Below are 25,777 nucleotides of genomic sequence, written 5' to 3'. Positions count from 1 at the left end.
AGGGAGGAGGGAGGAAGGGAGGAAGGAAACGAGACAGGGCAGGCGTGCTACCTGGACTCAGCAGGCCGCATACCAGGCACTGTGCCTGCGCAGTGTGTGTGGGGGTGAGACATGGCGGGGCTCTCCCCGCAGCTACGCACCAGCGGGGGCCACCCCTGCCACGAGGCGGGGGTCAGAGGAGCTGGGGAGCAGAGCCCTCCTGTGGGCCCTGGGGGGCAGGCCGTGCCCACACGGGGAAGAGGCACCCGAGCAGGCCCGGTGAAGCCCATGGCCGGGGTCAGGGTGGGTCCAGGGGGAGAGGGGCTGGGGCACCCGCCGACCCACACGTCTAGCTCCTGGCTTGTCGGTCAGAGACGGCCTGACACATCTTAAGGATCCCTGCATTCTCCTGCAGGCACATCCGTGAAAATTCTAGAAAGGCCTGGGTCTCAGGCTAGCAGCAGAGCAGAGGAAGGGGACGGAGGGGGACGGAGGGGGAGGGAGCGGGCGTCACGGGGCCGCCGGCACCGGCACAGTGAGCCCCCAAGGCGGCCGCATTCCAGGCAGAGGGCTCTGGCTCTGCTCGGGAGGGTGGCCCTGCCCCTCCACTGGGACGGCACCCGCGGGCAGCAGCGCTGTCGCTCTGCCCCCGGGGATGGGCTCACCTGGAGCTGCAGGAACGGGATGTTGAAGAATTTGTGAAGGTATTTCAGGCCAAAGCTGTTTTTCATGGAGGACTCGGCGTAGCGGAAGTAGGAGGAGCCCGGGGGCCTGTGTGCAGGAGGAACAGAAGGTTCGAGAGGCTTGGGGGGGGGGGGGGTGGTTCAGCCCCTCTGGAACGCGGACCACACCCGGGCCAGCCAGCCCTCCACGCCCCCGAGGGGGGGCCTCACTGCATCACCCCGACACCCAGCCCCGACCCGGCCTGCCTGGTGCCAGGAAGCCACTCTGCCCTCTGCAGACCCTCTGCCAGTCACTCTCTGACCCTCGCTGCCCGCAGCAGGGGCCCTGCTGGAGCAGGGGGGAGGAGTCTGAGCCCCCTGGGACGCAGCTGGGCCTCGAGTCCGAGGAGCAGGAGGGAGGGCAGGAGGGCGTCCCAGGTGCCAGGTCTCCCGGCCACCCACCCACCTGTCCAGGTTGTCGATGAAGTCACGCACGTCGTCGGGCAGGACGACTCGGTGCTCGCCCATGTCGCGGTAGTTCCCCAGCACGCACACCGGCACGTGGGCCGGCACCTTGGGAAGCTCCCGGAGAATGTAGTTGAAGGTCCTGAGGGGGTACAGGTGAGGAGAGACGTCCTCAGGGTCAGCTGTGACACCCCCACCCGCCACTTCACCCGGAGCGCACGGAGCCGGGAGGGCCGCCCCTCTCGACCTCCTTTCCTGGGAGTCCCTTGGGTGAGGTGTCTCTGCACCCCCTGTGGGGCACGGCTGCCCCGTGGGGCCAACACGTGGTGCGAAGCGCGTCCCGACCCAGAGACCGCCACCGGGCACGATGCGGACACGCACGCCCGTGCTGACAGACTGGACTTTATTTTCCCGGGAGGCACAGTAACTGAAACTGTTATCAAAGGACCAAAGGGATCCGCCTCCCGCCCTGGGGCCCGTCTCCAGCATTCTGTCCGAGGCCACGGGGCCCAGCGACTCGGGCCTGGCTCCGGCCCACAAGGGCTCAGAGGAGCCATTCTCGTTCGCCGTGGGAAGGCTCCAGACAGAGTGGCACCACCGGCAGGGTGCTGCGGCTGCTCCCGTCGGGGCTGACCTGCCCCTGCTGTCCCTGCCGCGGGCCCGCGGGCGGGCTCCTGCTGCCCCTCACACACGGCACCTCCCCCCTCCCCCCTCCCCCTCCCCCCTCGCTCCCGCCAGTGGTCCTTCCTGGCCTCGGGCAAAGGCCGCGGGGAGCTTCGGGGATGCCGAGGGCCTACCCAGAGCTGCGCCCTCGCAGATTCTAGGCGGGGAAACCACCTCTAGGTGCCTTGGCGGCAGGGACCGCTGCAGCTCATCTGGGAGACACGCCGGCCTTCCCTGGCGCCGACCCCGGGAGAGCAGGGTGGCCGCCTCTCAGACAGGCACGTCTGTCCGTGGGGGCCACCGCCCTGCTCTGCACGCTTCCGAGGTGCGCCTGCTGCCACCCAGGGGCCTCCCGCACACGTGCTAGTGATGGGTCCCCGGCGGGAGGGACCGCACGGGAGGCCCCGTCAGATCCCTTGGGCCTGAACCCTCCGGGTTCCCGAGAGTGAAAGCTTGACCTGCGCAAGGCCGGCGCCTCCGACCGTGCGTGAACGTGCCCTCAGATAAACGCAGTGTCTGCGGATGTGTGTATAAGAGCCTGTGTCCCGAAGACGGAATCTGTGTGTGCGGCGCCCTGAGGAAAACCTGGCCGGCACCAAGTGACGCCTGGGCCAGCCTCTCACGGCGGCATTACGTATGCGGTGATGAGAATTTCAAGGCGGAGCTAGACCCCCACAGGCCATTTTCGCCAGCCCCCACCTTGGGCTGATGCAGAGGCGGGACCGGGGAGTCCGCTCGTGTCGCCCGTGTGGCCCGCTCCCACGCTCCTCCCCGCAGCCTGCTCTGTAGCGTTTCGCTGGGATTCTAGCTACGCGCCTCCTCGTGATCAAAGGATGTGGGGCGTGTCCTCGGGGAGCCCCAAACGAGCGGTCGCTCGAGCCCGCCAGACGCCGTGTGGTCCTTTCAGGGAAGGCCGTGGGCTGTGGGAGCGGTGCGCCTCCCCCGGGGCCGTGCCCCCCCACCCGGTCCGCCCGCCACACAGAGACGCCCAGAGACGGCTGGGCCTCCGCTTCCCGGCGGCTGAACTGCTGGAGCGCATGACGCCCACGGACAGGCTCCCGTGGTCTGGCACCAGCCGCGATGCCGGCGTAACCACCGCCCGCTGGGCTGCAGGGGGAGCCCTCCGGGTGGCGAGGCCCTAGGAGCCTCGACGGCCGCTGCCGGCCAGTGCCCCCTTACCACTGCTTGGTGATGTCGAACATCATGACCACCCCGTTACAGTTCTTGTACACGTCCAGGAACTCGGCGTCCAGGGCCATCTCGGACTCCGCCTAGGGACAGGAGAGAACTGGGCATAAGGGAGGGTGCTCCGGGCAGAGTCCCAGGGGCGAGAACCCGGTCTCCTCCTGGAAATGGCTGAACAGGACTTTCACAATCTGAAAAGACAACAGCTATTTTCGTTTTGGGAAAAAAAACACGTAGACGAGATTATCCAGGGTGGGGGTCAGAAAACTTTGCGTCAAAAGGTCTAGTAGTGAACAGTTCAGGCCCCGGGGCCACATCAGCTCTGTCCCTGATCAGGGCCTTCTCCACCGGCCAACAGCATCCCACCGCAGGCCTCACAGACTTCACGCCACACAGAGGGACGAGCGGGCTGGAGCAGCCGGCGCCCCACTGCAAGGTGTACATTCCAGAACTGAGGAAGACACTTGCAAAGAACCTTCTAGAGCACACAGACAGGGCCGCGGGCTGCAGGCACACAGGCTGCGGTGCTGGGGCCAGGGGCAAAGTGTCACGCAAAGGGCCAGACAGACCTGGACCAGGTGGTCACTTAACCCTCCTGCCCTAGAGGGGATCAAGGAGGCTGCCTGCCAATCGTGAGACCATCTACGGGCAGGAGGACACAGAGAGCAGGGCCCTTGGGAACAACGTGAAGGCCTCCCTCGAAGGGAAGGGGTGCCGGTTTGCCCGACTTCTTTGTGTCAAGAGTGGTGGCCACAGTGAGAGCCCATTCAGAGCCACACTCGTGCCCACGTGTGCGTGGGGCCACACGGTTTGACCAGTGCACCTCGACAGCCCTCAGCTCAAACTCCCTGCAGGCCAGCAGCTTAGGCAGGCCCGGCCATCCCAAAATACAGCCGTGGGCGGCGCAGGCTCGCACGAGGAGTGGGGCCGACTGGTGCCACTGGAGTCCCGGGGAGGGTCCCAACCCCCATCTGAGCAGTGGGCCCCGTGGCTGGACACGGCCTACCCACCTCCTGGGGATCGTTCTCCACCTTCAGGCCGTCACCTCGCCGCCTGCACTTCCCTGGTCAGAAGACACACAAGTCACAGAGGGAACTGTGGCTCCAGGGAGGGATGCGGCTCCCCACATCCCACCCTGTGCCCGGCCCCCACCTCCAGCAGGCGCCGTACTCTACTGAGGAGGAGGCCCGGGGAACCGCGGCCCCCACAGCGGGCACTGGAGCAAACCCACCAGCGCCAGGGAAGCGGCCGCCACCCTACCGAGACCTTCCTGGCAGCTGTAGCTGCCGACCTCACCAGGAGAGGCCCTGAGGGGCTCCAAGAGCTTGGCCTAGACTGGAGGGACGGCCGGCAGGGCTCGGGGCCGCTCAGCAAGATCGCCCTAACGCCCCCACCCGGGCTCTGGTTCGAACTCGGGCACTTCCTTCCCGGATCGACAGAGGTCCCAGCCCCGAGAGGGCGCTGCCGGCTGGCACAGGCTGGCACGACCCAGCCTGTGAGGTGCTGCACTGGAGGCCAGAGAGGCTCCCCAAGCTGGTGCTGGTGCCGGCCGAGCTGGGCCCGGCCCTGAGCGGTCCCAAGGAGCTAAAGCCAACTCCAGCGGGTCCTGAGGAATAAAGAGTTCCACACCATCACCGTTATAGACTGGGCGCGTTCACACCAGCTGCTGCCTGTCCCCACAGCTCCTCTTTGACCCTCTAACCGCCTTTGGGGCCCATGGGGCGCAGCGGGCGGTCCCTGTCTGACGGCGGCTGGCCACGTTGCGCCCTCCTGGTGGCCGCTCCCGGGCCACAGGGCCGCATCCCGGCACCACCGACACTCTCGGTGAGCTTCCGCTGCCCTGGGGTACAAGGCTGCTCCCAGGTGCCCTCCCTTCTCGGGGCACTCCAAGACTCGCCAGGCCTCGCCTCCTTGCCACTCTGCATTTCCCACCAGGCTCTCAAACCCGACGCCCTCTGCTGCTGTGCATGCTCACACCCTGTCCCACAAGCAACGGGCTGGGGTGGTGGAGGGGACCAGGCGACACGGAGCTGCAGGGATGCTGAGCACTCACCAGGGGCCCCGCGGCTTAAGCCTCCTGGCCTGCCTGGAGCTTCCGCTCACCCTCAGGCTGTCCTACAGCAGCCGAGTCGGGCCTGGGAACCTACACCCACCTAAACCCGAAGACGATGGTGAGGGGACAGGGGTTGCACTTTCGGCACCAGAACCCAGAGCTCACAGAAGACAGACCGTCCTTTCTTGCTGAGGACACCTGTGGCTACGGCAAGCCTCCCAGGCCAGGGGTGACACCGTGCTCGGGAGCACAGGGCACACATGGGGCACCGGCACCGGATCCTCTGTGTTGCCCAGAAACACAGAGGAGGGAAGGAGAGGGCTCCGAAGGGGGAGCATGCCCGCCCCCCTCACCAGGCGCACTGGGGTGTGGTCCTGACAGCTGGAGCACTTCCCTGTGAGAGCATAGAGACACCACCGCCGTCAGCGACCGCGGGGCAGCAGTCACGTGGGCGCATGCCCCTGGAGGGTGGCAGCTTCAGAAGCCCAGGAGCTGGTCCTCAGCTCCGGGCCCAGGGCACTACATGAAGGGCACTGCTGCAGGAAGGGCTTCTGGAACAGCCTCGTGCAGGCCTCTGGCTTTGGGGCCCACCCGCTGCCGGTCCGTGTCTGCCCCACGGCCACGTGCTCTGTCCCAGTGCGTGAAATGTGCATTTAAGCAGCAGAGGCCGAGGTCCCTACAGGTCACTGCTGTGTGTCAGCCCCGCCACCCTGGATGCAGGAGGGAGCGGCCTCAGATGCAGAAACTCAGGAAGCAGCACGAGCCCAGACCTCCTACAGCCCCTGGCTGTTCCTGGGGGCAGACCTTCTGGTCACACACTCCTGTGTCCGCCCTGCGGCTGCGGAGAACCCAGAGGTTCCCGTGACTCACACAAGGACACGCCCAAAGCGTGAGCATGGGGGAGGGGGGGCATCTGCTCCGCAGAATGGACGAAGCATCAGGAAAATGTACTTGTAATAAAGAGACAGGACTTACCTTTGTCAACTACGTCCCAGACCTCAACCTTCACGATGTCGTCGGTGGCTACAACGGGGGGATACAAAGATTAGTGCCCGACATGACCGTCGACCTTCTGGGCGGAGGGCCTTTTAGGGGCTGCCCAGGTGTCCAGGTTTGTTCCCACTCTTCAAGGGTGGGTCCCCCGCCAGGAGACACTGCGCTCCTCCCTCGCACCTTCTCCAAGGACAGCCCCCCCCCCGCCCCGCCCCCCACGGCCTCTGTAGGAGCCACGGCCCCTCCCCCTCCCCCTCTCCCCGGACGGCAGGGAGACTCATCACTCCTTCAGGCTGCTGCTTAAGGCGCAGTGAGCAGTCCCGGCCTGTCTTCAGCTGACATGCCACCCCTTTCCGGCGGGTGTCCCTGGGGCGGGCTTGTCCCTGGCCCGGGTCCACATGGCCAGGTGCTCTTTGCAGGTGCACCTGGGGAGCAGGCTCTGGGTGCTGGGTCAGGCCTCGGTGGGCCTGATGGTGCTCAGGCCCGACTCTCACCCAGCAACCAGCCTCAACTTCACTCCCCAGGACGTGGGCCCACTCTAGCCGGCCTCCCGGTGTCAAGTTTCCACCCAACCCGTGGGTGGAGCCGGTCCAGGACAGGCCCCTGAGGGGAGGGGGCCCTCGTGCAGGCCGTCGGGACACCTCTGCCAGGCTTGCTCAGAACTACTGGCCTTTCTGTGCTCTGCCTTTTCCTCACAGGGAAGAGACCCTCAGACCCTCCTTGGCGGTGCTCGAGCTGGGAGGGGTGCGGGGGACCCAGGGGGCCGACCCCGCGAATGGCCAGTCCGGGCCCAGGGACCAAGGGCAGGACGGTGGCTCGCCGCTCCACCCCGGGTTCCGAGGGGAAAAGGGAGGGGTGGGGAATTGCCACACACCTGCCCCAGGCTGAGGGGCACGGCCAGCTTCACCCCCGCTGGGAAGGGGTGCCGTGGGTGGCTGCCCTCAGGCCCCGCCAGCCCCAGCTGATGACTGGGGTGGCGCCGATCCACGCAGCCGTCCTGGGATGTGGCGGGAAGCAGGAACTTCCACAAAGACCCCGTGTGTTGACGACTACATTTTTTTTTTTTTTCAATAAAAACGGATGTTTAAAATGGTTCAAAGGACTTTGGTTTCATGATTTCTGAACCCGCAAAGCCACTGCCCTGCCGCCCACGGGGCCACCGTACTGTCCCGGGGGCAACAGCGCCTGCAGCTCAGCTGCAACCAGGGGCCTCGAGGTGCCCCGTGCTCTGTCTGTCGCGTGACCTCGACCTTGCAAAGGTGAAGGGGCGGGGCTCAAAGGGACAGAGGGGTCCTTCCTGTTGGTGGAGCATATGTGGGCGCAGTGCCGGCTGTAACGGGAGCAGCCCCCACCCCCCGGGCACTCCCTGATGCGTCACATGTGGTAAACCTGGAACTTGAGCCCTCTGGTGGTCTCTAGGGTCTCAGAACCGAGGGGGTCTTGGCACAGCCCCCCACAAGGCGCCCCCACCACTGCCTCGTCTATGTCTCTGGAGGAGCTTCCCGCGGGAGGGGATTTCAGGACAACCCAAGCACGGCTTTAACGGGTGCCCCCACTGTGGCCCTCTGCGTTCAAGGTCTACAGGGTTTCTGTGAGGACAGCATAGCCGGGGAGGCGTCTCCGAGGGACCGAGGCCTAGGGAGCCTCCATAGAAGCCCCGACCGCACAAAGGGTGCGGTACCTGCCCCCCAACTCAGGAGGGCGGACCCTCGACCTGCCCCCCTGCCCCCAGCCTGCCCTCACTTTTGTAGTTCCAGTGGATGCTGGTGACCCGGATCTCCTGCGTGGGGATGTACTCCTCCACGAACTGCTTGCCCTGCAGCCGGTGCCACAGCGCGGTCTTGCCCGTGTTCCTGTCTCCTCGGATCACAATCTTCACTGGGGGTGGGGGGGGTGGGGGGGGAGGACAGATCGGGTAAACAAATCAAACCAACGGCAGACTTTAACTTCACCGACAAGAGCCCACTTGCCACCCACGTTCCTTCCACACAGAGTGTGGCCCGCGTGGCTGGCGAGCAGGGAGGAGCCCAACGCCGGGGAGCGGCCTGGCTGGGAGACCCCCCGCAAGGGGTCGGGCCCCTGCTCGGCCCGTGGACGAGACCACACCGTCCGTGTCCCGGCAGCCCGGCCCCTCTGCTCTCCCTCCCTGTCCACGACCCCGAAACATTTCCCACCCCACCCCCCCCGCCCCTGCGCTGATGGAGTCAAACCGGGCTGGACTTTACACCTGCCGGAGAGCGGTCTCGCCTACAGCCAGATGTCCTGGGGACCCCTGACTCCCTGGGTCAGGGTCAGGGTCAGGCTGCCGGAGGGTTTGGGCGGCAGCTGATGTTCTTAGGAGGCTCCCTAGGTTTTGGTAGTTTGCTCTTAACCCACTTTCTCACAGCCCTGGTATTTTTAGCACACGATTTTGTAGAGTGCCAGCACTTTCCAGGCCGCACACGTGGGGTTACGGCAGCAAGCCCGTGTTCTGTGCCGTGCCGGTCCAATGTGGATTTACGTGGCGGCCCGTGTGCCAGGAGTGCGCACGCGGCAGTGAGCGAGCCCACAGGCAGCGAGTGCGGGGACACGAGGGGCAGGCGGGGCAGCCGTGGATGAGATGGGCAGCCCGCGCCAGGACCCCGCGATGCTCCTGGGCCCCGCGCGGGTGCCCGGCGCAGCAGTGTGGACGGTGGATGGTGCTTCACAGCCTGGGGCTGGGTGAAGCCAGCAGGGGCTTGTCCAGAGCCCTGGCCTGGCCCCACGGTTGCCCGGCTTTTTTCTCCTGCAACCCGTCCTCCTCCAAGACCCCTGTTCTCGGACACTCACTACTCATCCCACGAAGCGTGGTCACCACGTCAGCCCCCCCGCCCCGCCACCCTCCCCAGCTTCCGCCATCAGGACGTGGTAGTTGTTTTCAACTTGAAGCACCTCCAGTCAGACCAGGGGTGTTCCTCTTGCTCCCACTTTATCCCATCACCAGATGGGACACAACAAATCACTGCCCTCAAGGCTGCAGGCAGTCTAGACGCGATTCCAGCCAGAAGCCAAACACCCGGCAGAACCGGGGAGAGCCACCAGGACGTGTCTGTGCTGTCAGCGCAGCCCTGGGGATGCCCTGGGTCCCTGTCACGAGCCTGAACACCCTGCAGGAAGCGTGTCGCTTTAGGAGAGCACTCCCCATGTTAAGGACCCACACGAGACACGCGTTCGGTGAGGGTGGGTGGACAGAGGCCACGCGCAGCTCACCCCGAGGGCGGGAGCACAAACGCGGAGCCCCCAGCGCGTCCCGGCGGCGGGCCAGGAGCTGGCTGTCCTTCACTCTCCGGATGTTGCTTTTGATGGCGTCAGACTCTCACTTCATGGTCGCGCTTTCCCTGGTCTTAGCTTCCCCAGGCAGGCTCCTTTTCAAACCTACTTGGCCTTTTTCTATGCTCTTCGGATTCCGCTTACTTCCCGAAACCTCTTCCACTTCTTTAAACATACTCTACATACTGACTTTGTCACTGAGGGGCAGTCGGCACAAAACACGTCGTTAGTTTCAGGCGTGCAGCGGCCCCGACGCCGTATACACCACAGAACGCTCCCGCACTCCGCGTCGCGACCTCACCACTCAGAGCCGTTACGGTGCTACTGACGTGCACGACCGGATCCCCTGAAGCCCGAGCCCCGAAGCCGCCAGGGCCTGCTGTCAGCCTGCCCTGCTCCCGCCGCTGTCTGCCGGTTTCCTGATCTTCAACCAGCAGCTCCAGTTTCTTGGAACTTTATCCCTGGAGCCTCTCCAAGATCCGGGCTGGAGCCGCCGTCGGAAGGCACCTGTGGTATTTCTGCCCGTTGTTCGGAACGCTAACAACCTGGGAAGACCTTAAGTAAATCCTCCATTTCAGACTTTGGGACCACACTGATGATGCAGAGGCAAACCCTCTCGGAGGTCACCCACTGGGCTTGCACAGACCTGGCTTTGGGCGGGGCTCTCCTGGGAGAGGCCCCTTCTAGAATGGGTTCAGGGTTTTCCCTCCTGCCCCACGGGGATCACCACCCAGCCAGGGTCAGGCAGGTGCCTCAGGGAGAAGGCGGCTTCAGAGCTGGCTTCCCTCCCAACATCACCCCTTTGCTTTTAAGAAACGTGCACCAGACAGCTGCACAACCTTTATCCGAGTTCAGAACTGAGTGATATGTCGACGTTTTCCTAAATGTTTTATTCAAACTTTTAAAATGCTTTTTGGGGAGCCTGGGTGGCTCAGTCGGTTGAGCGTCCGATTTCAGCTCAGGTCATGATCTCGCATTCGTGGGTTCGAGCCCCACATCGGGCTCTGTGCTGATGGCTCAGGGCCTGGGGCCTGCTTGGGATTCTGTGTCTCCCTGTCTCTCTGCCCCTCCCCCACTCACACTCTCTCTCTCTCCTTCAAAAATAAACATTAAAAAAAAATTTTTTTTTTAAGTTTTTTAAGGGAAGGGCTGTTCAGCTCACTAACTTTATCATGCTGCCAGAAACAGAGGTTGGGCGCTGTGGTAAAGAAGGCGTGAGAAGTCCATTTCCTACACGTAACAGTGTCCCAACAAAGGGAGACTTCACACACACACACACACACACACACACACACACACACACACACCTTTTTAAAGTAGGCTCCATGCCCACCGCAGAGCCCAACGTGGGGCTTGAACTCATGACCCCGAGATCAAGACCCGAGCTGAGATCAAGAGTCAACACTTAATTGACTGAGCCATCCAGGCACCCTGGGAAAATTCATTATTTTTATGTTAATTTTTTCCCTTTAGAAGGGCACGTATCTGCCCCTGCTCCACACTTGTATTTTTTCTTGTACTGGGTGGAATTCTATGTCCTAGTGGAAAGCTCAGTGAAAGAGGGGAGTCCTTGCCTTGGTCCTGATTTGAAAAGAAACGCTTCCCATGTCTCATTAGTATATACGGACGCAGGTTTTGGTAAATACTCTTGAACAGGTAGAAGAAGTTCCTTCTGTTCCTAGTTTGCTTCTTAAGAAGTGGGTTTTCTCAGGGTACCCAGCTGGCTCACATGGTGGAGCATGTGACTCTTGATCTTGGGGTTGTGGGGTCGAGTTCTATGTTGGTGTAGAGATTACTAAAAAATAAAAATCTTTAAAAAAAAAAGTGGGTTTTCTCTTTTTATTTTCTGTAAATCACGAATGAGCGTTGAATTTTATCAGATCTGGGGCGCCTGGGTGGCGCAGTCGGTTAAGCGTCCGACTTCAGCCAGGTCACGATCTCGCGGTCCGTGAGTTCGAGCCCCGCGTCGGGCTCTGGGCTGATGGCTCGGAGCCTGGAGCCTGTTTCCGATTCTGTGTCTCCCTCTCTCTCTGCCCCTCCCCCGTTCATGCTCTGTCTCTCTCTGTCCCAAAAATAAATAAACGTTGAATTTTATCAGATCTTCTTGCACCTACTGAGATTATGATGCTTTTTCTCCTTTAACCCGCTGGTAAAGCGTAGAATGTATCTTTTCTATTAATCTGTGCACTCCTGGGCAGTCCTACTTGGTCTCGATACAATGGTCTGTTATGAATATTTTGATGACTTTCTAGATCCGATTTCCTGGCTTCTCACTGGGTTATTCCCTCTGTGCTCATGGACAGGACCGGACGGTTACCCTTTTGGTACTGTCCTCCTCTGTCTTGGCAGCAGGACTTACCAAGTGCAGGAAGCAGGCTGAGTGCCCCTGCCCTCTGTGTCTTCTCCATCAGTGTGATGCTCGGCTCTCTGATCTCAGATTTTGTATTTCTCAGGGTCGGCTTTAGGGGCCACTCTCTAGGACACTGCCCACTCTAAGTTTTCCGTTCTACTGGCGCAAAATTATTCAGAACATTATGTATTTTAAAACCTTGTAGTTATAGGTGCGTACTCCTGATCACTCGTGACACCTGTCTTTTTTCTTTATCAATCTCTCCAGAATCTGCTTTACCAGACACACACCATGTTCCATTCTGGTGAACATTTCAATTGATTCTTTTAAAAAAGAGTCACTGGTTTTTGCTTTTTTCTTGGTCATTTCCTTCCTTCTCCTTTCTTGGGGTTTATTGTGTTTTTCCTAAATTTTCAAACTGTATTCCTAAGTCAGTGACCACAAGTACGTGGGATGTTCATGATCACTGAATTGTATTGTTTTAAATTTATTTTTATTCACTCATTCATTCATTGAGAGACAGGGAGAGCGAGCGAGCAAGCACCGGGGAGAGGGGCAGAGGGAGAGAGAATATTCAGCAGGCCCCATGCCCAGTGCGGAGCCTGACACGGAGCTTGATCCCACAACCCTGGGATCGTGATCTGAGCCGAAATCAAGAGTGGAACGCTCAACGGACTGAGCCATCCAGGCGCTCCTGCCCAATAACTTAAACTTTTAACAGTCATTCACATTTGCTGTGATACATCTCAAGTTAATTAATCTCTTTATCTTCCTTGTAAACAGCGCAAGGCCTTTCCAATGCCTTAACTCGGATCGGCTCGGTCCCGGGCTCCGTGAGTCCCTCCAGGGGATCAGTCCCTCCTTCCACCTGGACCATGTTAGTCACCATCGCGGTGACGGCCACGACCAGCGCTTGCTTGGATGTCGCCCCACATATTCACCGGTCTCGGCGCTCACCTTAGCCTTCTGAACCCCACCCCCGTGTCCCGAGCGCCGTTTCCACCGGCCCGGCGCACGACCTTGGCATTATTTCAGCGGGCGCCTGTGCACAGCAAACGGTCCGGCTCGGACTGCAAACGAACTGAAGCACACACACTCGCGAGTAACTGCTTCCTCGGGTGAGGACCTCCCTCAGGCCGCAAACGGGACTGCTGCTTCGGTGGCGTGTAGGCTGCTCCTCTGAAGGCGGGCTGGGCTCTGGCTGCTTCGTGGACTTCGATGTTGAAACGCTCGCAGGATGTTTTTAAAAGCCTGGACTGGGACTTCTTGGGAGTTTCACGTGCTTCGTGGATTCTGGAAAACCCTGCCTTCGTTCCCTCAAATATTGCTTCTTCCCCGTTCTTGCTAATCTTGTGTGAAACTCGTACCCCATGGGTGCTCCATTCCTGTGCCACACAACTCCCTTCCAGGCGTGAATTCTCTCCTTAGTGTGGTTATTATGCTGATTCACCTGACTGCTGGCTTCTTGCTTTTAACGGCTGTGTTTCTCATTCCTAGCTGTTCTTTTTGGTTCTTTTTCAAACATGACTTGTCTGTTCATAGAGTCTTGATATGATTTTAAAGCCGTTTCCTTCTTACCCTGGAAAAGCTCTCACCCTGAAATCAGCCTTTCAGAAGGTTTTTCAGTGAGAAAGTGTTTAAGTCCATTTCTAAATTCTAGCACTGAGATCCAACTGGCCAGGACTCTGGCTGTCCCAGTGTCTGGACGCTGTCTTTGTGAGGAGTGCAGTCCTGACAAGTTCCATTACGACTGGCGTTTCCTGACCTGGGAAGGTGCCCCAGTTCAAGCTTCTTCACTAAACGCGGCCGGTAAATCGTGTCCAGAGTAGAAAGGATAGACCAAGTCAGGTAACATCCTTTCTTCCACTTTGAATGCAATTAACTTTCAAACTATAATTATGGTCCAACGTCTCATTCGGGTTTGATTCTAAGTTTGATGTGTGTGCTGGGGCTCTTGCATATATGACATGAATCACTTCTATTATCACAGCAATTTAAAAGAAAACTTTGCCCTAGGAGGACAAGGTTCTGTAAGAGGCAACAGATACACTTGGAAACCATCAACCCTTGCGTGTAAATATCTTGAACCTATAGTCATCAGATTGCTGGCTGGTTTCCCCTAAATAAGGTATTTTGGAAAATAAATAAATGAAGGAAATCAAAGTTTCCAAGTTGCACACTGTTCACCTACCGGGCCAATCTCCCTCTAAATGAGATTTCTCTCCATCTCTCCACCTTTGCTGCAGTTGTAGGGAGTCACAGCCTGTCCCTCAACCAGCCGAGGCTGGGTTCACCTCTCTGGAACAACTCTATGGCACCTCCCCCTTTTTCCTAACCACCCTCGCCAGGGGATGTGCCCGTCAGGGAGTGCTTTTCAGAAGGTGAAAAGTTTACAGTTTCCAGCTCTGATTTCCACACAACTAGAATTAAGCTTAAAATAATACTCTAAGTAATAAAAGTAAATAAGGGAGCCAAATGGAAATTCTAAAGCTTTGTACACATGAGTAACTCGACTTACCATTCTCTTCTCTGAATGTGACAAACACATACAAAATTGAGAGTTGTATACACCCACATCTAAAATACCTCTCTTTAAAACCTGCACAGAGGTCTTTAGGGGCCCTGGTTGGCTCAGTTGGTGAAGCATCCTACTTTGGCTCAGGTCATGATCTCGTGGTTCACAGGTTCGAGCCCCGCGTCGGGCTCTGTGCTGACAGCTCGGAGCCTGGAGCCTGTTTCAGATTCTGTGTCTCCCTCGCTCTCTCTGCCCCTCCCCCACTCTTGCACCGTCTCTCAAAAATAAATAAATGTAAAGAAATTAAACCTGCACAAAGGTCTTTCTAATTAGTTTAATATTGCATGGTACCACCTCAATATGTCATCATAGGGACCAGAAAGTTCCCCTGAAAGTGGCAAAGGGGGCGGGGGTAGGGAGGAACCCAAAATCTTGTAGCAATATATGCAAATACTTGAAAGGAAAACAATTTAAAACCAGAGAACATAAAAAGTCCTTTAAGTAATGCTAGGAAAAGGCCAGCCAGATGGAAAACCTTAAAAGAGGCCAAGAGGACCATCAGCCTCAGGAGCTATACGTTTTACATAATTTATGACAGGACTGGAAACGTCCTGGGCTCCGAGGGCGTCTGAAAATAACTCCTCCTTCCCTCGGGGGAAGAGAAGTCTCCTACAATAAGAGTCTCTGTGCCTTCTGGAGCTTTTTCCAAATATATCCCTTACAAATGCTTCTTGAAAAAAAAGAAGAGGGGGGCAGGAACGCGTGGCGTAGATGATATTCTCTTCAAACTGAATGCGAAGTCTACAAAGAAAAATCCCAAAGCTCAAACCACCACATCCAGCTGGATCTCACCGCCCCTGGGCAGGTCGTCACGTGGTTCATTGACGGGGAGCCCATCACCCCTTCAAGCGTCACAGACCACAGAGCTCTCCCCACGTTATATAAGAATCACTCTTGGACGAGGTTATCCGGGCCAATCAGGGCACCGCAGAACGCACCAGGAACCGCCTGGACGAATTTTACCGTGCAAACTAAACGCACAGATTTCTTAACGTGCCCGTATTCTTCGGGAATGACCCACCGGCCAGAGGGGAACGCCACGGGCCCAGGCGCCCCCACTCCGGCCCTGGGGTCCTCCAGGACCTCGTCTCCAGCCTGGCATCACCTCCCGACATCACCTCCTGAGCCCAAGTGAACACCCCTAGGGTACCTGCCACAGGTAAGGGCTCAGCACATCTCACACGGAGCAACAGGACTTGCCACGTCTCCCCGCAGACCGCCAGGCCCCGGGGGCGCGACAGGGCCCTGGTCTCTGCCAAGTCCCAGTCGCCAAAGCCCGGGCCTGCGGACCCTGCGGGGCAGCGCCCTCCTCCACCCGTGCCCTCGGACCCCCCTTTCCACGTCCCCTGGCAGGAACCCAGCGCGCCCGGCCTGCACTCACTGTTGTACTGCACCCCTTTGGCGAAGCGCCTCTGCAGCGCCTGGTTCATGGATTGCAGCCCGGCGGGGATATTCTTGTCGCGGCCGGGAGCCTGCTCCGACCCCACCAGCTTCTTGAGCGCGGAAAACATCTTCCCGCTCCCACGTCCGAGCCCGGCGCGGCCCGCGAGCTCAGCGGCGGCGGCGACGACGGCGACCCGGCGCGGATCGCACCATGTCCCGGGTCCCGGCGGCCGGGCGCCTGCTTCGAGGGCAGCTCAGGGGCTCAGCCGCGGCGGTTCCGCTCCAGCCCCGGGGACCCCCGGCGCGGCCGCCCTCCGTCTGTCAGAACCGCCATCTTGGCGTCGGCTCGGCTGGGCGCGCGGCTACGGGGTGCCGCGAGGGCCAAGAGGGTGCGCGCATGCGCGGCGGAACGCGAGCGGAAGCGGACTTGGCCCGGCGCGCCTCTGAGGGGCGCCGCGAGTGCCCCGGCTGTGCGGCGGGATGGGGGTGTGCGCATGCGCGGGGCAGTGGGCCGGAGGTGCACGCGGAGCCACGTCAGCCGGCCGGCCGGCCTTCGGGGCGGTCCCCGGGCTCGCAGAAGGCGCTCGACACCTGTCCGCTTCCTCGCCGGACCCGTCCCCCCACCGCCGTTCACCCCCTAACCCTGGCCCCTCACCCAGCACCACACGTTTCCGCAGACTTCCCAACGTGATCCCCCCACGTCTGCGTCCCCGCAGGGTTCATTTCCGAGACTCCTCTCCCGCGGTCCCCCCCGGCAGTCCCGGAAAAATGTTTATTTGTGTAACAAAGCGCCGGCTGGGGGGCGGGGGCTGCGGGGCGGGGCAGGGGCTCCTCCTCCAGGTTACTTCTTTTTCTTGGCCACCTTGAGCCTCCCCTCGATCAGCCGCCGGGCCTGCCTCTTGATCTCGGCCCGCGAGGGGACGTAGCTGTGGTCCACGTCTGCGAACTGGAAGGTTTCTAGAAAGGAGGTCCAGGAGGAGGGCAGCTGCACTCTGCAGCCCCTCTGCTCCAGCGAACTCGCTTACAGTGCGGGCTTTGTTGGCCTGCATCCATCACCCGGCCAGCCATTAGCAATTTCTTCTTATTTTCTATCTTCCTGATGCCCTGGCGTGTGGGGTCTTACAGACCCGGGGAGAGGCTGTCCCCTCGCAGGGCTAGCCAATCCTTAGAGACAGCAGAAGCCTCGCCCGCTGGGAGCGTCTCTCCTGCAAACCGAGCGATCCAGAGCCCACACCCCCCAGCCCCCTTTCTATGTCACCCTCTCACACCAGGTCAATAATCCTCCGCCTGAATCAACCCAGGCCCAGGCACCAGACAACTGGGGACGGCCCCTACACGGCAAGCCCACTGGAATTATTCCAAAAGCCCATCCGAAGCTGTTTACCCTGCCCTCCCCTGCCTTTCCCACAGAAACCCCCATAAAGGCTCTGGCCTCGGCCTTCCCCCTGCTCCTCTCCACCGCCTCGCGGGCAGTGATGCTCCCATGTGTCAGGAAAGTTAGTAAATTCTCCTTTTGACAGCAGCAGCCTCTCCATGTCCTCACTAAGTCCCTTCCATGAATTAAAACCCCATGGGTACAAGAGACACACCTGTCTGTCCTCATAGCCCCCCTGTGCCTCTGGGCTGTCCTGGCCAGAAAGAACCATCTGCCACACGCCCCCTCCCCAATGCCGGGAGGCCTGGCCCCCAGCCCCGAGCCTGTACCTATCACATCGTCCTCCAGGTCTTCAAAGCTGATCCTCTGGTTCTGCTTCTCCTTCAGAGTTGAGGACTCCAGGGTATCCCTCACCTTTGCGTTGACCTGCAGGGCACAGGGCACTGTCAGCTCCAAGGGTACATGGGACGAATAGGCACCCCCAGCCTCGGGCTACCTCCTCGGTCCTGGACAGCGCCTGCAGTCTGTCAGCCAGGTACAGGAGCTTTCCCTCACAGCATGCCAGCTTGCTGGGCACGTCGAGGGTGTTGGAGAGCACTTCTTTCTGTAGGCCCGGAGAAGGGTCTCATCTCTACCCTGGCTTCTCCCAGGGACCCTCCGTGCAGACGGCTCCGCCCCACTGCGGCTGGTACCTGGGCTGTGGGCAGCGCAATGCCGATCAGCCGGGCGTAGAGGTTGTCAACGCCCATCTGGATGGTCAGCAGCAGCTTCTGGCTCTTGGTCATGTTGGAGGAGGCCAGCTGGAGCCTTTCTTCCTCCTCTCTCAGCATGTCCTTCATTTTCTTCTCGACAGACTTAAAGCTGTTGAGGACGGTGGGGAGCGAGGTGGCACAGAGTCGAGGGCAGGCGGCCACAGACCTGCGTCGGGTGTCGTGCTAAACTCGGGGGCTCAAGAGCTCAGCTGCGGGCACGTGGCATCGCCCGGCCGGGCCTTCGCGGCCCACCTGCCAGGCTACCCACAGGCCCGTTGGCAGCCGACACACTGGGCTCTGGGCCGGGCCCCGCCCACATGGGCTGTTCACGAGGGCCCCACCGGGTGGCCCCGGGGGAAGGCAGGGGCCTCCTGGGGTACCTGGCCGAGCTGGGCGTCTGGCGGAACTTGAGCGCGGTCTCCTCCGCTTCCAGCTTCTTCATCAGGGCCTCCAGCTGCACCCGCCGCCGCTCGCAGCCCTCCACCTGCAGCCCGAGGTTCTCTTCCGTGGTCCTCTGAGCCAGGAAGCGGCCGGCGATGTCCTGGCCGGGCCCGTGGGGAGAGAAGCAGGTGTGGGCCAGGCAGGCATGGGCCCCCCCCAGAACTGGTTTCTTCCGGGGTCCCCCCCCCAGCGGTCAGGAACAATGCTGACCGCGGCCAGGCACTGGGTGAAGCGCTTTATGTGAGGCCCCGTGTGTCGCTCACAGCACGAGCAGAGAGGGCAGACAGCCCAAGGCAGAGGCAAGGAGATCACCCCTGAGAGACTGCCGGGGGCTCTGAGCCACTCGTCCAAAGTCAGGGCCGTGGATGGGAGCTAAGCTTACTAATAATAAAGCCAGATCGGATTAAACGGAAGGGCCAGGCAGTGTCAGCCTCTCATTGTGGTCCTGGCAGTTTAGGAAGGGACAGGATCGTAGGTGAAGGTCTCGGCATTTGGATCCTCCCTCCAGTCCCAGCGGGTCCTGTGTGGCCCTTGGAGTGTGGCTCGGATGTGCCAACCCTGTCCCGGCGTGCTCTCTACTCTCAGCCGTGAAGCCACGGCTCTGTGCCCACGTTCATTCAAGAGGTACCCGCGGCAGGCTTTGGGCTGGGGCGGGGGCCCCCTTCCTTCCACCCACACCCCAGGAGTGCCAGGGGGCAGTACCCAGAGGTGGGAGCATTGCACAGCCATCTGCACTTTCTCCACCAAAGCAGTCACGTCTGTCCGGTATTGGATATCAGCCTGGGAGGTCTCTCTTTTCCTCACTGGGCAGAGCAGAGGGGAAGGGTGGCCAGCATGCAGGAGGGTCACGGGAGCTTTGCCCGAGGCCATCAGACATCTCCTTGCGTGCCCAGCTGAGCGGGTGGCTGTCGGAGTTCCCTGCATTTTGCCCTGCTCCCCCCGCCCCCTCAGCTGGCCCTTCAGGGACGCCCCAGGGCAGCTCCATCCGGCGGGTGCCTGGCACGGGTGCTTCCTGGCACTTCTCAGAGGCAGCACGGGGACCCGGGGGGCTTGACACCACCCTTCTGAGGAATCACTGGGTGGTCGAGCCTTGGGGAGCCAGGGGACCGCACCGTTAAGTGCATTTCACAGCTGAGAAACTGGGGACTCGAGCACACTCAGCAGCAAGCCCAAGGTTGGGAGCAGTGCCTTGCAGAGTGGGCCGTGGCTGCTGGCACTCAGCCTCTGCAGGTTAGTGGGGACGGGCAGGGGCCCGTCTGTCTCCCTCGCCCCAGCAGCCCTCGCAGAGACCTGAGTCCCTGCCGGCCTTTTGGGACCCTGGCTGGGGGCGGGCAGAGAGCTGAGCGGGTTACCTTTCAGGTTACCTTTCACGGTTTCTGCACCCGTGAGACTGGAGGGGAAGTCCAAGTCCCGCCGGCCCTGGGAGGAGGGGGAGGAGGGGATGAGCGACGTCTTCTGCGGGGGCGGGGCCTCCGGCCGCCGTGCGGTCCCAGGGTCCTGCAGGGACTCACCCTGCGGAACTTCTCGGTGGTCTCCTTCGTGTGGATCTTGTCGATCAGCTTCTGCTGGTTGAGCCGGTTCTCCCGTGCCCTGCGTTCCTCGATGAAAGTCGCCTCCGCTTGCCTCATGTTCATCTGGGGACGCAGGCGGTGGGGCAGGGGTACGTCTCACCACGGCTTCCGTGGTGCTAAGTCCGGCCGGCCGGCGGTTTCAGTCCCGATCTTCTAGGTTTGGGACTAGTGTTGGAAGCTCTCGGCTGTCCCCTCCGTTCTAACGTGCCCAGGCCTGCGGCTTTCCTAGTCCTTCCGGCCCTCCGTTCTCCTCTCTGGACGCCTCTCCCACCTGGCCCCTGGGGGTGCTGCCTTCTGCAACTGCAGCCTCGGCTCAGGGACCCCGTTTCTCTCTGTAGCCTGGGCCCCCCGCTGCCTCAGCCGGCTCCACTGACAGCTCACTGGAGTGATGCCCCAGTCTAAAAAGGAAGTCAGCATCTTCCCCCAGCCCCGTCTCTTCCCGAGTGTCCTGCTTTGGCGGCTAAATCTATCATCCCTCCACACCTGCCCTTGCGTCCTGCACGCTGCCCTCCCCACCCCCGTCCGCATCTGACTTGGCCCCACACGTCATCGGGTGACCTTTAGAGGCTTTGGGTTCCCAGTGATGACCAGGCGCCCAGCTCTACCGCTGGTCTGTTCCATGCAACCAGGATCTGGACTCTGCTCACCCTTAGCCTCTGCAGCCAGAGCATGGCCGTTTTTGAAACGCAAATTTCTCCTCCCAGAGCTCCAGGTTGGGTGGGGGGCCAGCACCTAGCCCCCCCCCCCCCCCCCGCCCCACTGCCTCCACTGGTTCAAAGGCTCCCTTCCTCTGCACCTGCTCTGTTCCAGCCAGCCGTGCCTCCTTTGGCCCCGTTATGCCCCAGGACCTTGGTTGTCCTTCGTCCTCTAGGGTTGGGACCGCTCGGTTATATGCAGAGCCCTACTTGAGCACTGCCTCCCTTAGCAGCTAAGGGCCCCCCAGTGGCCCCACATCACGCACTCGTCTCTGCAGCACGGCCCAGTGGTTGTGTGACATTTCTTCATGGACCGCTGATGGTTCCATCAGGAGGAGGATGCACGCCTGACTTACAAGGGCTTCCAGGAGGCCTTGGTGCAGACCTGGTGAATGGATGGCCTCTGCCTGCACCGGGCTAACTCTCTCCCTCCTGTGTCTACCTCTTGGCTTCCATGCCCAGGGGCGACTCTTTCTGTCCAGGGGCCTAGTGTGTGAGCAGAGCAGGCCAGTGAGGTGGCTGCTGGGTCCCTCCAGTGATGGTGGGCAGCGCAGGCTGTGAGTGTCCCTGCAGACCCTGGGCCAGACGGGTCAGAGACAGGGACCTGCGGGATCCCCAGGCCTGGGACTTGAGCTCACCTTGACCTCATCTGTAATCATCATGGCATCCTGGGACATGACGGTCATGTCTGACAGTTCTGAGCAGTAGTCACCCACGAGATTCTGCAGCTTGTCCAGCTCTGTGGGGTAGCTGGCCAGTTCCTGCATCGAAAGGGGCGGGAGCAGGTGGGCACAGAAACCGATGGCCCCGGGGCTCCAGGCCAAGCAGACGCTGCCCCTCATTCCTTACCCCAGACAGTGTGGGCCCTGGGGACACTGGAGGGTCCGGCCTGGGGCCCCAGCCCCCACCAGGCACAGAGCAGGGAAAGCACCGTTTCAGGAGGGCAGACGGCATTTCCCTGGTGGGCCTTCCCACTGCCCAGGACACTCAGACACACTTCCAAGGAGGCTGTGATGGGGGTGTGGCACCGGGTGAGCGGTGACTGTGCCCCACCCCGGGGGAGCCTGCGGCTGGGGAGTGGCTGCTGTCTGAAGCATAGCAGAGGGGCTCGAAACGCGGACGTGGGGTCAGAGACTAGGGCTCAAGGCCAAGGCTGCCCTGACCAGCGGGCTAGGGGGACTTGGGAAAGCCACTTCACTTCTGAGTGTGCCCACCTATTGATAATTGGTTCTTTCACAAGGCTGCTGTCAGAATCTATATGTAATGAAGTATTAAGCTCAGAGCCAGGCTCGTATATATCTAATTTATCTTAAAAAAAAATTTTTTTTTTAATGTTTATTTATTTTTGATGGAGACAGAGACAGAATGTGAGTGGGTTGGGGCAGAGAGAGAGGGAGGCACAGAATCTGAAGCAGGCTCCAGGCTCCAGGCTCCGAGCTGTCAGCACAGAGCCTGACGCGGGGCTCAAACTCATGAGCTGTGAGATCATGACCTGAGCTGAAGTCGGACGCTCAACCGACTGAGCCACCCAGGCGCCCCAATATCTAATATATCTTGACCCTTAGTCGTTTGTTGTTAATAACTACATAATGTAGAATTTCCCTAGTTTTTTAAAAAAATACAGATGACCCCAGGAGTTATTTTTAAAAACTGCGTATGTTCTGAAAAGAACATTTCCCCCGGGGGACATAATTGGTCACATGAAGGAGGTCTGGACCCCAGGTAACAGCCGGAGTGGGGTGGTGGGCCCAGGAAGGTGAGGTGTGCAGGGCCTCGGCTGAGTCTAGCAACAGGGGGCTGAGGCAAGAGGGTCAGGCAGGAGGACCGTGACACCTGCCTGTGCAGCTTGGGCAGAGCCTGGGGGGCTGCGACCCCAGCCAGGAAGAGTGCCGGTGTCTGCCCATCCCACCACATCTCTACCTGCCACCTGGCTCGCTGCGCTGCCCTCCAGGACTCCCCCTGCCCCAGCCCTGGGGTGAGGGAGTGTGGACAACTTCCTCGTTCTCCCTGTGCCCCTCAGGGCCCCCACCGTCCAGCCCTCCCATCTTCTGGTCCTCTTCCTCCCCATGAAGAGGCCTTGCCTCCCGGTGGGACTTGTGGCCCCCTGGGGGCCTCCTCCAGGCCTCCTCTGCTGGGGGCAGGGCGGCTGGCTTAAAAGAGCTGGGCAGCAAGCTCCAGGTTACTGGCCTGCCGTCTGTGAAGTCCCTCTGGGATGAGGGACCTTCTGAAGGCTCAGGGCCCATCTTTTGCCCTCGGAGGCCAGGCAACGATAAAGGATGGGGCAAGATAAAAACCGAACCACCAAGTACGTGCAAGAAAACCCAAACAATTCTGATGTGTCCCATAATATGCCTTTTTGAAACAGCAAATTACACGTTCTCGATGGAATGTTTTCCACCTACAGGTGCAGGGTGTCCCTGCTCAGCTGGGGCCTCAAGCAGGGCTCTGTCCCAGAGGCAAACCGGCCTGGAGGAGAGTTGCAGCCCCCTCCCCACGGGAGGGGGTGGTGGTGGCAGGGGTGGCCCTGCCCCGGAGGCTGAGGTCCCCACTGAGATCCTAGCCTTGCGTGCAGGCTGGGGCCTGACACTCCCGCCCTCCGGGCCAGATGACCTCCCTGGGCTGAGGTGTGGGGCGAGGGGGCTCACTTTCTTCAGATAATCCAGCAGGTCCACGTACAGCAGGTAGATGTTCTGGCTCGCGGTGATCTTGGTCACGGTCTTTTCAATGTTGTTCTCCAGCTGGCGGAGGACCTGGGGGTCGCCCGAGGGCACACGGTGCTTTGGGACAGACCGCGTGGATGCCCACCTGGAGGCCGACCGGGGAGGCTGCGCTTTCTTCCAGGGAGGGTTTGCCCGTGTGGCTTTCTCCCAGCCCCGCCGTGCAACGGAGTCCCATCCGTCTCTCCCGGGGCCCCGCCTCCCGGAGGAGCTTCGCCCCTCCCACCGGAGGCCCCGCCCCGCCCGCCACCTGCCGCAGGCGCTGCTCCTCCTTGGTGTGGTCGGGCTGCCTCCGCAAACTAGCCAGCTCCAGCTTCATGCTCTCCAGCTTCTGCTCCCGCCGTCGCACCAGGTGGATCAGTACGTTGTGCACGTTCACGCGGTCGAAGACGTACTTTCGCAGCTTCTCCCGCGCCACCTGGGTCGGGGAGGGCACGGCCCGCGCGTGGGTGCGCAAGGGGCCGCGGGGACCGCGCACAGCGGGGCTGGCGGGGCGGGACCCCCGGGATTGGGAACTCGCTCTGCCCGCCACCGGCTCCGCAACGTGGTTTAGTGGTGGTGGTCGGGGTGGGGGGGGGGGCGGTGCGCTGGCCGGGCGAGGCCGAGGGATCCCTCCTGCCACCTTACCTCCATGGAGCAGCGGCAGTGTGCCAACCTCATGGGCACGTCCTTCCCGCAGGCCCTGGAGATGGTCTGCTGGTCATACTGCAGAGAGGTGGTGGCTGAGCTGGGACCCCGGTCTCCCTGTGTACCCCCAGCCACCAGTCCCTCCCTCCAGGCATTCTCCCCGGGCCTCTCTAGCCTGTGCTAGCCCAGCAGCGAGGGCCCATCCAGGCTATCCCAGCTCAGAAGTGATGGGAGTCAGGAGAAGAGGACCCAGGTCTCCCCTACATGGCCAGAGAGCCAGAGGGGCCCCTGCTGTAGGGGGAGCCCAGGAAAAGCTCCCCATCAGGCCCACCCTGCCATCTGGGGTGGGCGGTGGGGAACCTGCCCATCGGGCTTGCTGGAGTGACAGGTCCTGGGGAGCCCCTCCCCAAGATGCCCCCTGGCTCCTGAGAGGTAAGAGCAGGAAAAGGGGGAGGTCCTTGTTGTCCCCTTGTGTGTGGGCCTGTTTCAGCATGTGCCCGTCCCCAGCCCGTGGTCAGCAGGGAGGGGGAGCAGGGCTGCTCACCTTCTTGGCCAAAGCCCAGTCCTGGGCCCCACGGCGGATGGTGCTGTGCAGGAGAGCCAGCGTGGCTCTGTTCTTGACCGTCTTCTCCTTTACTGCCTGGATCTGCAGTGCCCGGCATTGCTCTGGTGGGGGGAGGGGAGGGGCACGGAGATGCTCCTTCCTGCCCCCACTCGAGGGCCACAGGCTTCACTGCCCAGCAGTGCTTATCTGGATGGCCCTTAGTGATGGCTGTGCTGCGCAGTGGGGGACGTGAGGTGGCAGCCAGAGGGGGGCGCGTCCTGTGATCCCTTCCAGACCCAATGGCCAGAGAACGTCCCCTCTGGCTTTGGGGCTCACTGTGCTCACAAATCTCCGTGAAGCCCCCTGCATGGCAGCCCCTTTTGCCCCCCCCCCCCAGGTCTGTTGGGGGGGGGGGTGGCCGCTAGCCCTTGTTTGCCCTGGACCGGCCCTGTGTTAGATCTGAAAGCCCTTGGGCCCTGCATGGGGCCAGGCAGGCTGGTCCATTGCGGGGGGGGGGGGGGGGGGGGGACGGGGGGGGCTCACCCTGGAGCCGAGTGATTGTCTTCAGCTCCTGGATCTGCCCCTCCACATCTGCCTCGCTGCATGCCTTCATGGTGGCCGTCAGGGTCCTCCAGGCCCCCGTGCAGCTCCCGCCCTCCCTGTCCTGGGCCTGTTCAACAGAGCCACAAGCAGTTCACGTCCCCGGAATCTCAGCCCATTGTGATGGGGGCCGAGATTCTCAACCACGGGGCCCTGGAGATCCCGGCCCACCCTGCCCCCTTTCTGTGCCCCCCGCCAGCCTTGGGGTTGCCCCCTGCATGCTCGGGTCAGCTGCTGTCTGCTCAGGAGCACTGCTGGGGTCAAGGCACTTTCCATAAGGAAGTGATTTGTGGTGATTTGACACGGCACACCATGCCAGCCCCCTGTACCCTCCCCATCCCCTCCATACCCCAAGGCTGTCCTCCGCTGAGCCTCCTAAAACCTCTAATCTCTGCCTTATGCGATCTCCATTTCTTCACCCCACCCCAAGCTCAGATTCCACACCCCGGGCAACCTGGCTCACGAGACCTCAGCTGTCAGCCCTGACGACCTCACCCCGCCCTGACCTCCACCTGCTGCCTGGAGCCCGCCCTGCTCCACCTCCATGTTCCTGGGGCAATTCCCGGGTCTAGTTTCGGATGCTGCTTACTCCAGGCGGGGTCATGTGCAACCCAAGCTTCCCGTGGGGTTAAGCGCTCCGAACACCTGCCAGCCTGGGACCCTGAGGGAGGCACACCGGATGGGTTGCTTTTTCCAGCGGCGCCGCATGGATTTGCAGGGGCCGCCACAGCCAAGTGGCAGGTGGCTGAAACAATGGCAATTGCTCGTCTCACATCCTGGAGGCCAGGTGTTAGCAGAGCTGGCTCCTCCTCGGCTTGTAGGCGGTCATCTTCTCGCTGTGTCCCCACATGGCCGTCCC

General features: G+C 61.1%; 2 protein-coding genes across 5 annotated transcripts in view; both read right to left on the bottom strand.

The window, feature by feature from the left end:
* The window catches only part of RABL6 (RAB, member RAS oncogene family like 6), a 28,340-nt gene extending 12,416 nt beyond the window's left edge, over positions 1–15,924 (bottom strand). For 2 of the 3 annotated variants that reach the window (XM_040460272.1, XM_040460273.1), the window contains exons 1-7: positions 15,595–15,924; positions 7,744–7,878; positions 5,983–6,030; positions 3,965–4,017; positions 2,949–3,040; positions 1,108–1,248; positions 645–750 (exon numbers count right to left, since the gene is read on the bottom strand). In XM_040460272.1, the coding sequence (XP_040316206.1) occupies positions 645–750; positions 1,108–1,248; positions 2,949–3,040; positions 3,965–4,017; positions 5,983–6,030; positions 7,744–7,878; positions 15,595–15,724 (705 nt within the window). In that variant the 5' untranslated portion in view covers positions 15,725–15,924. The remainder of the gene's footprint in view (positions 1–644; positions 751–1,107; positions 1,249–2,948; positions 3,041–3,964; positions 4,018–5,982; positions 6,031–7,743; positions 7,879–15,594) is intronic. The other variant, XM_040460274.1, reaches the window with a different exon arrangement.
* A 144-nt stretch (positions 15,925–16,068) lies between these two features.
* Positions 16,069–24,969, bottom strand: CCDC183 (coiled-coil domain containing 183). Of its 2 annotated transcripts, none has more exons than XM_040460275.1 (14): positions 24,862–24,969; positions 24,319–24,440; positions 23,775–23,852; positions 23,398–23,565; positions 23,076–23,180; positions 21,069–21,191; positions 19,676–19,798; positions 19,517–19,583; positions 18,867–18,967; positions 18,104–18,264; positions 17,664–17,832; positions 17,468–17,575; positions 17,301–17,397; positions 16,069–16,553 (listed from the first exon to the last, which is right to left on the bottom strand). In XM_040460275.1, exons 1-14 carry the CDS (start codon positions 24,929–24,931, stop codon positions 16,438–16,440), a joined length of 1,608 nt encoding a protein of 535 aa, XP_040316209.1. In that variant the 5' UTR covers positions 24,932–24,969; the 3' UTR covers positions 16,069–16,437. The 2 variants fall into 2 exon arrangements, with proteins under 2 accessions (XP_040316209.1, XP_040316210.1); XM_040460276.1 differs by having other exon boundaries at positions 19,529–19,583.
* Positions 24,970–25,777: the final 808 nt, after the last annotated feature.

The sequence above is a fragment of the Herpailurus yagouaroundi genome, unplaced genomic scaffold (genome assembly GCF_014898765.1).
Source record: "Herpailurus yagouaroundi ecotype Mexico unplaced genomic scaffold, PumYag 249, whole genome shotgun sequence".
In the NCBI taxonomy this organism is placed as follows: domain Eukaryota; kingdom Metazoa; phylum Chordata; class Mammalia; order Carnivora; family Felidae; genus Herpailurus; species Herpailurus yagouaroundi.
Note: the sequence above shows the minus strand (reverse complement) of the source record. Positions and strands in the feature narration are given on the sequence as shown.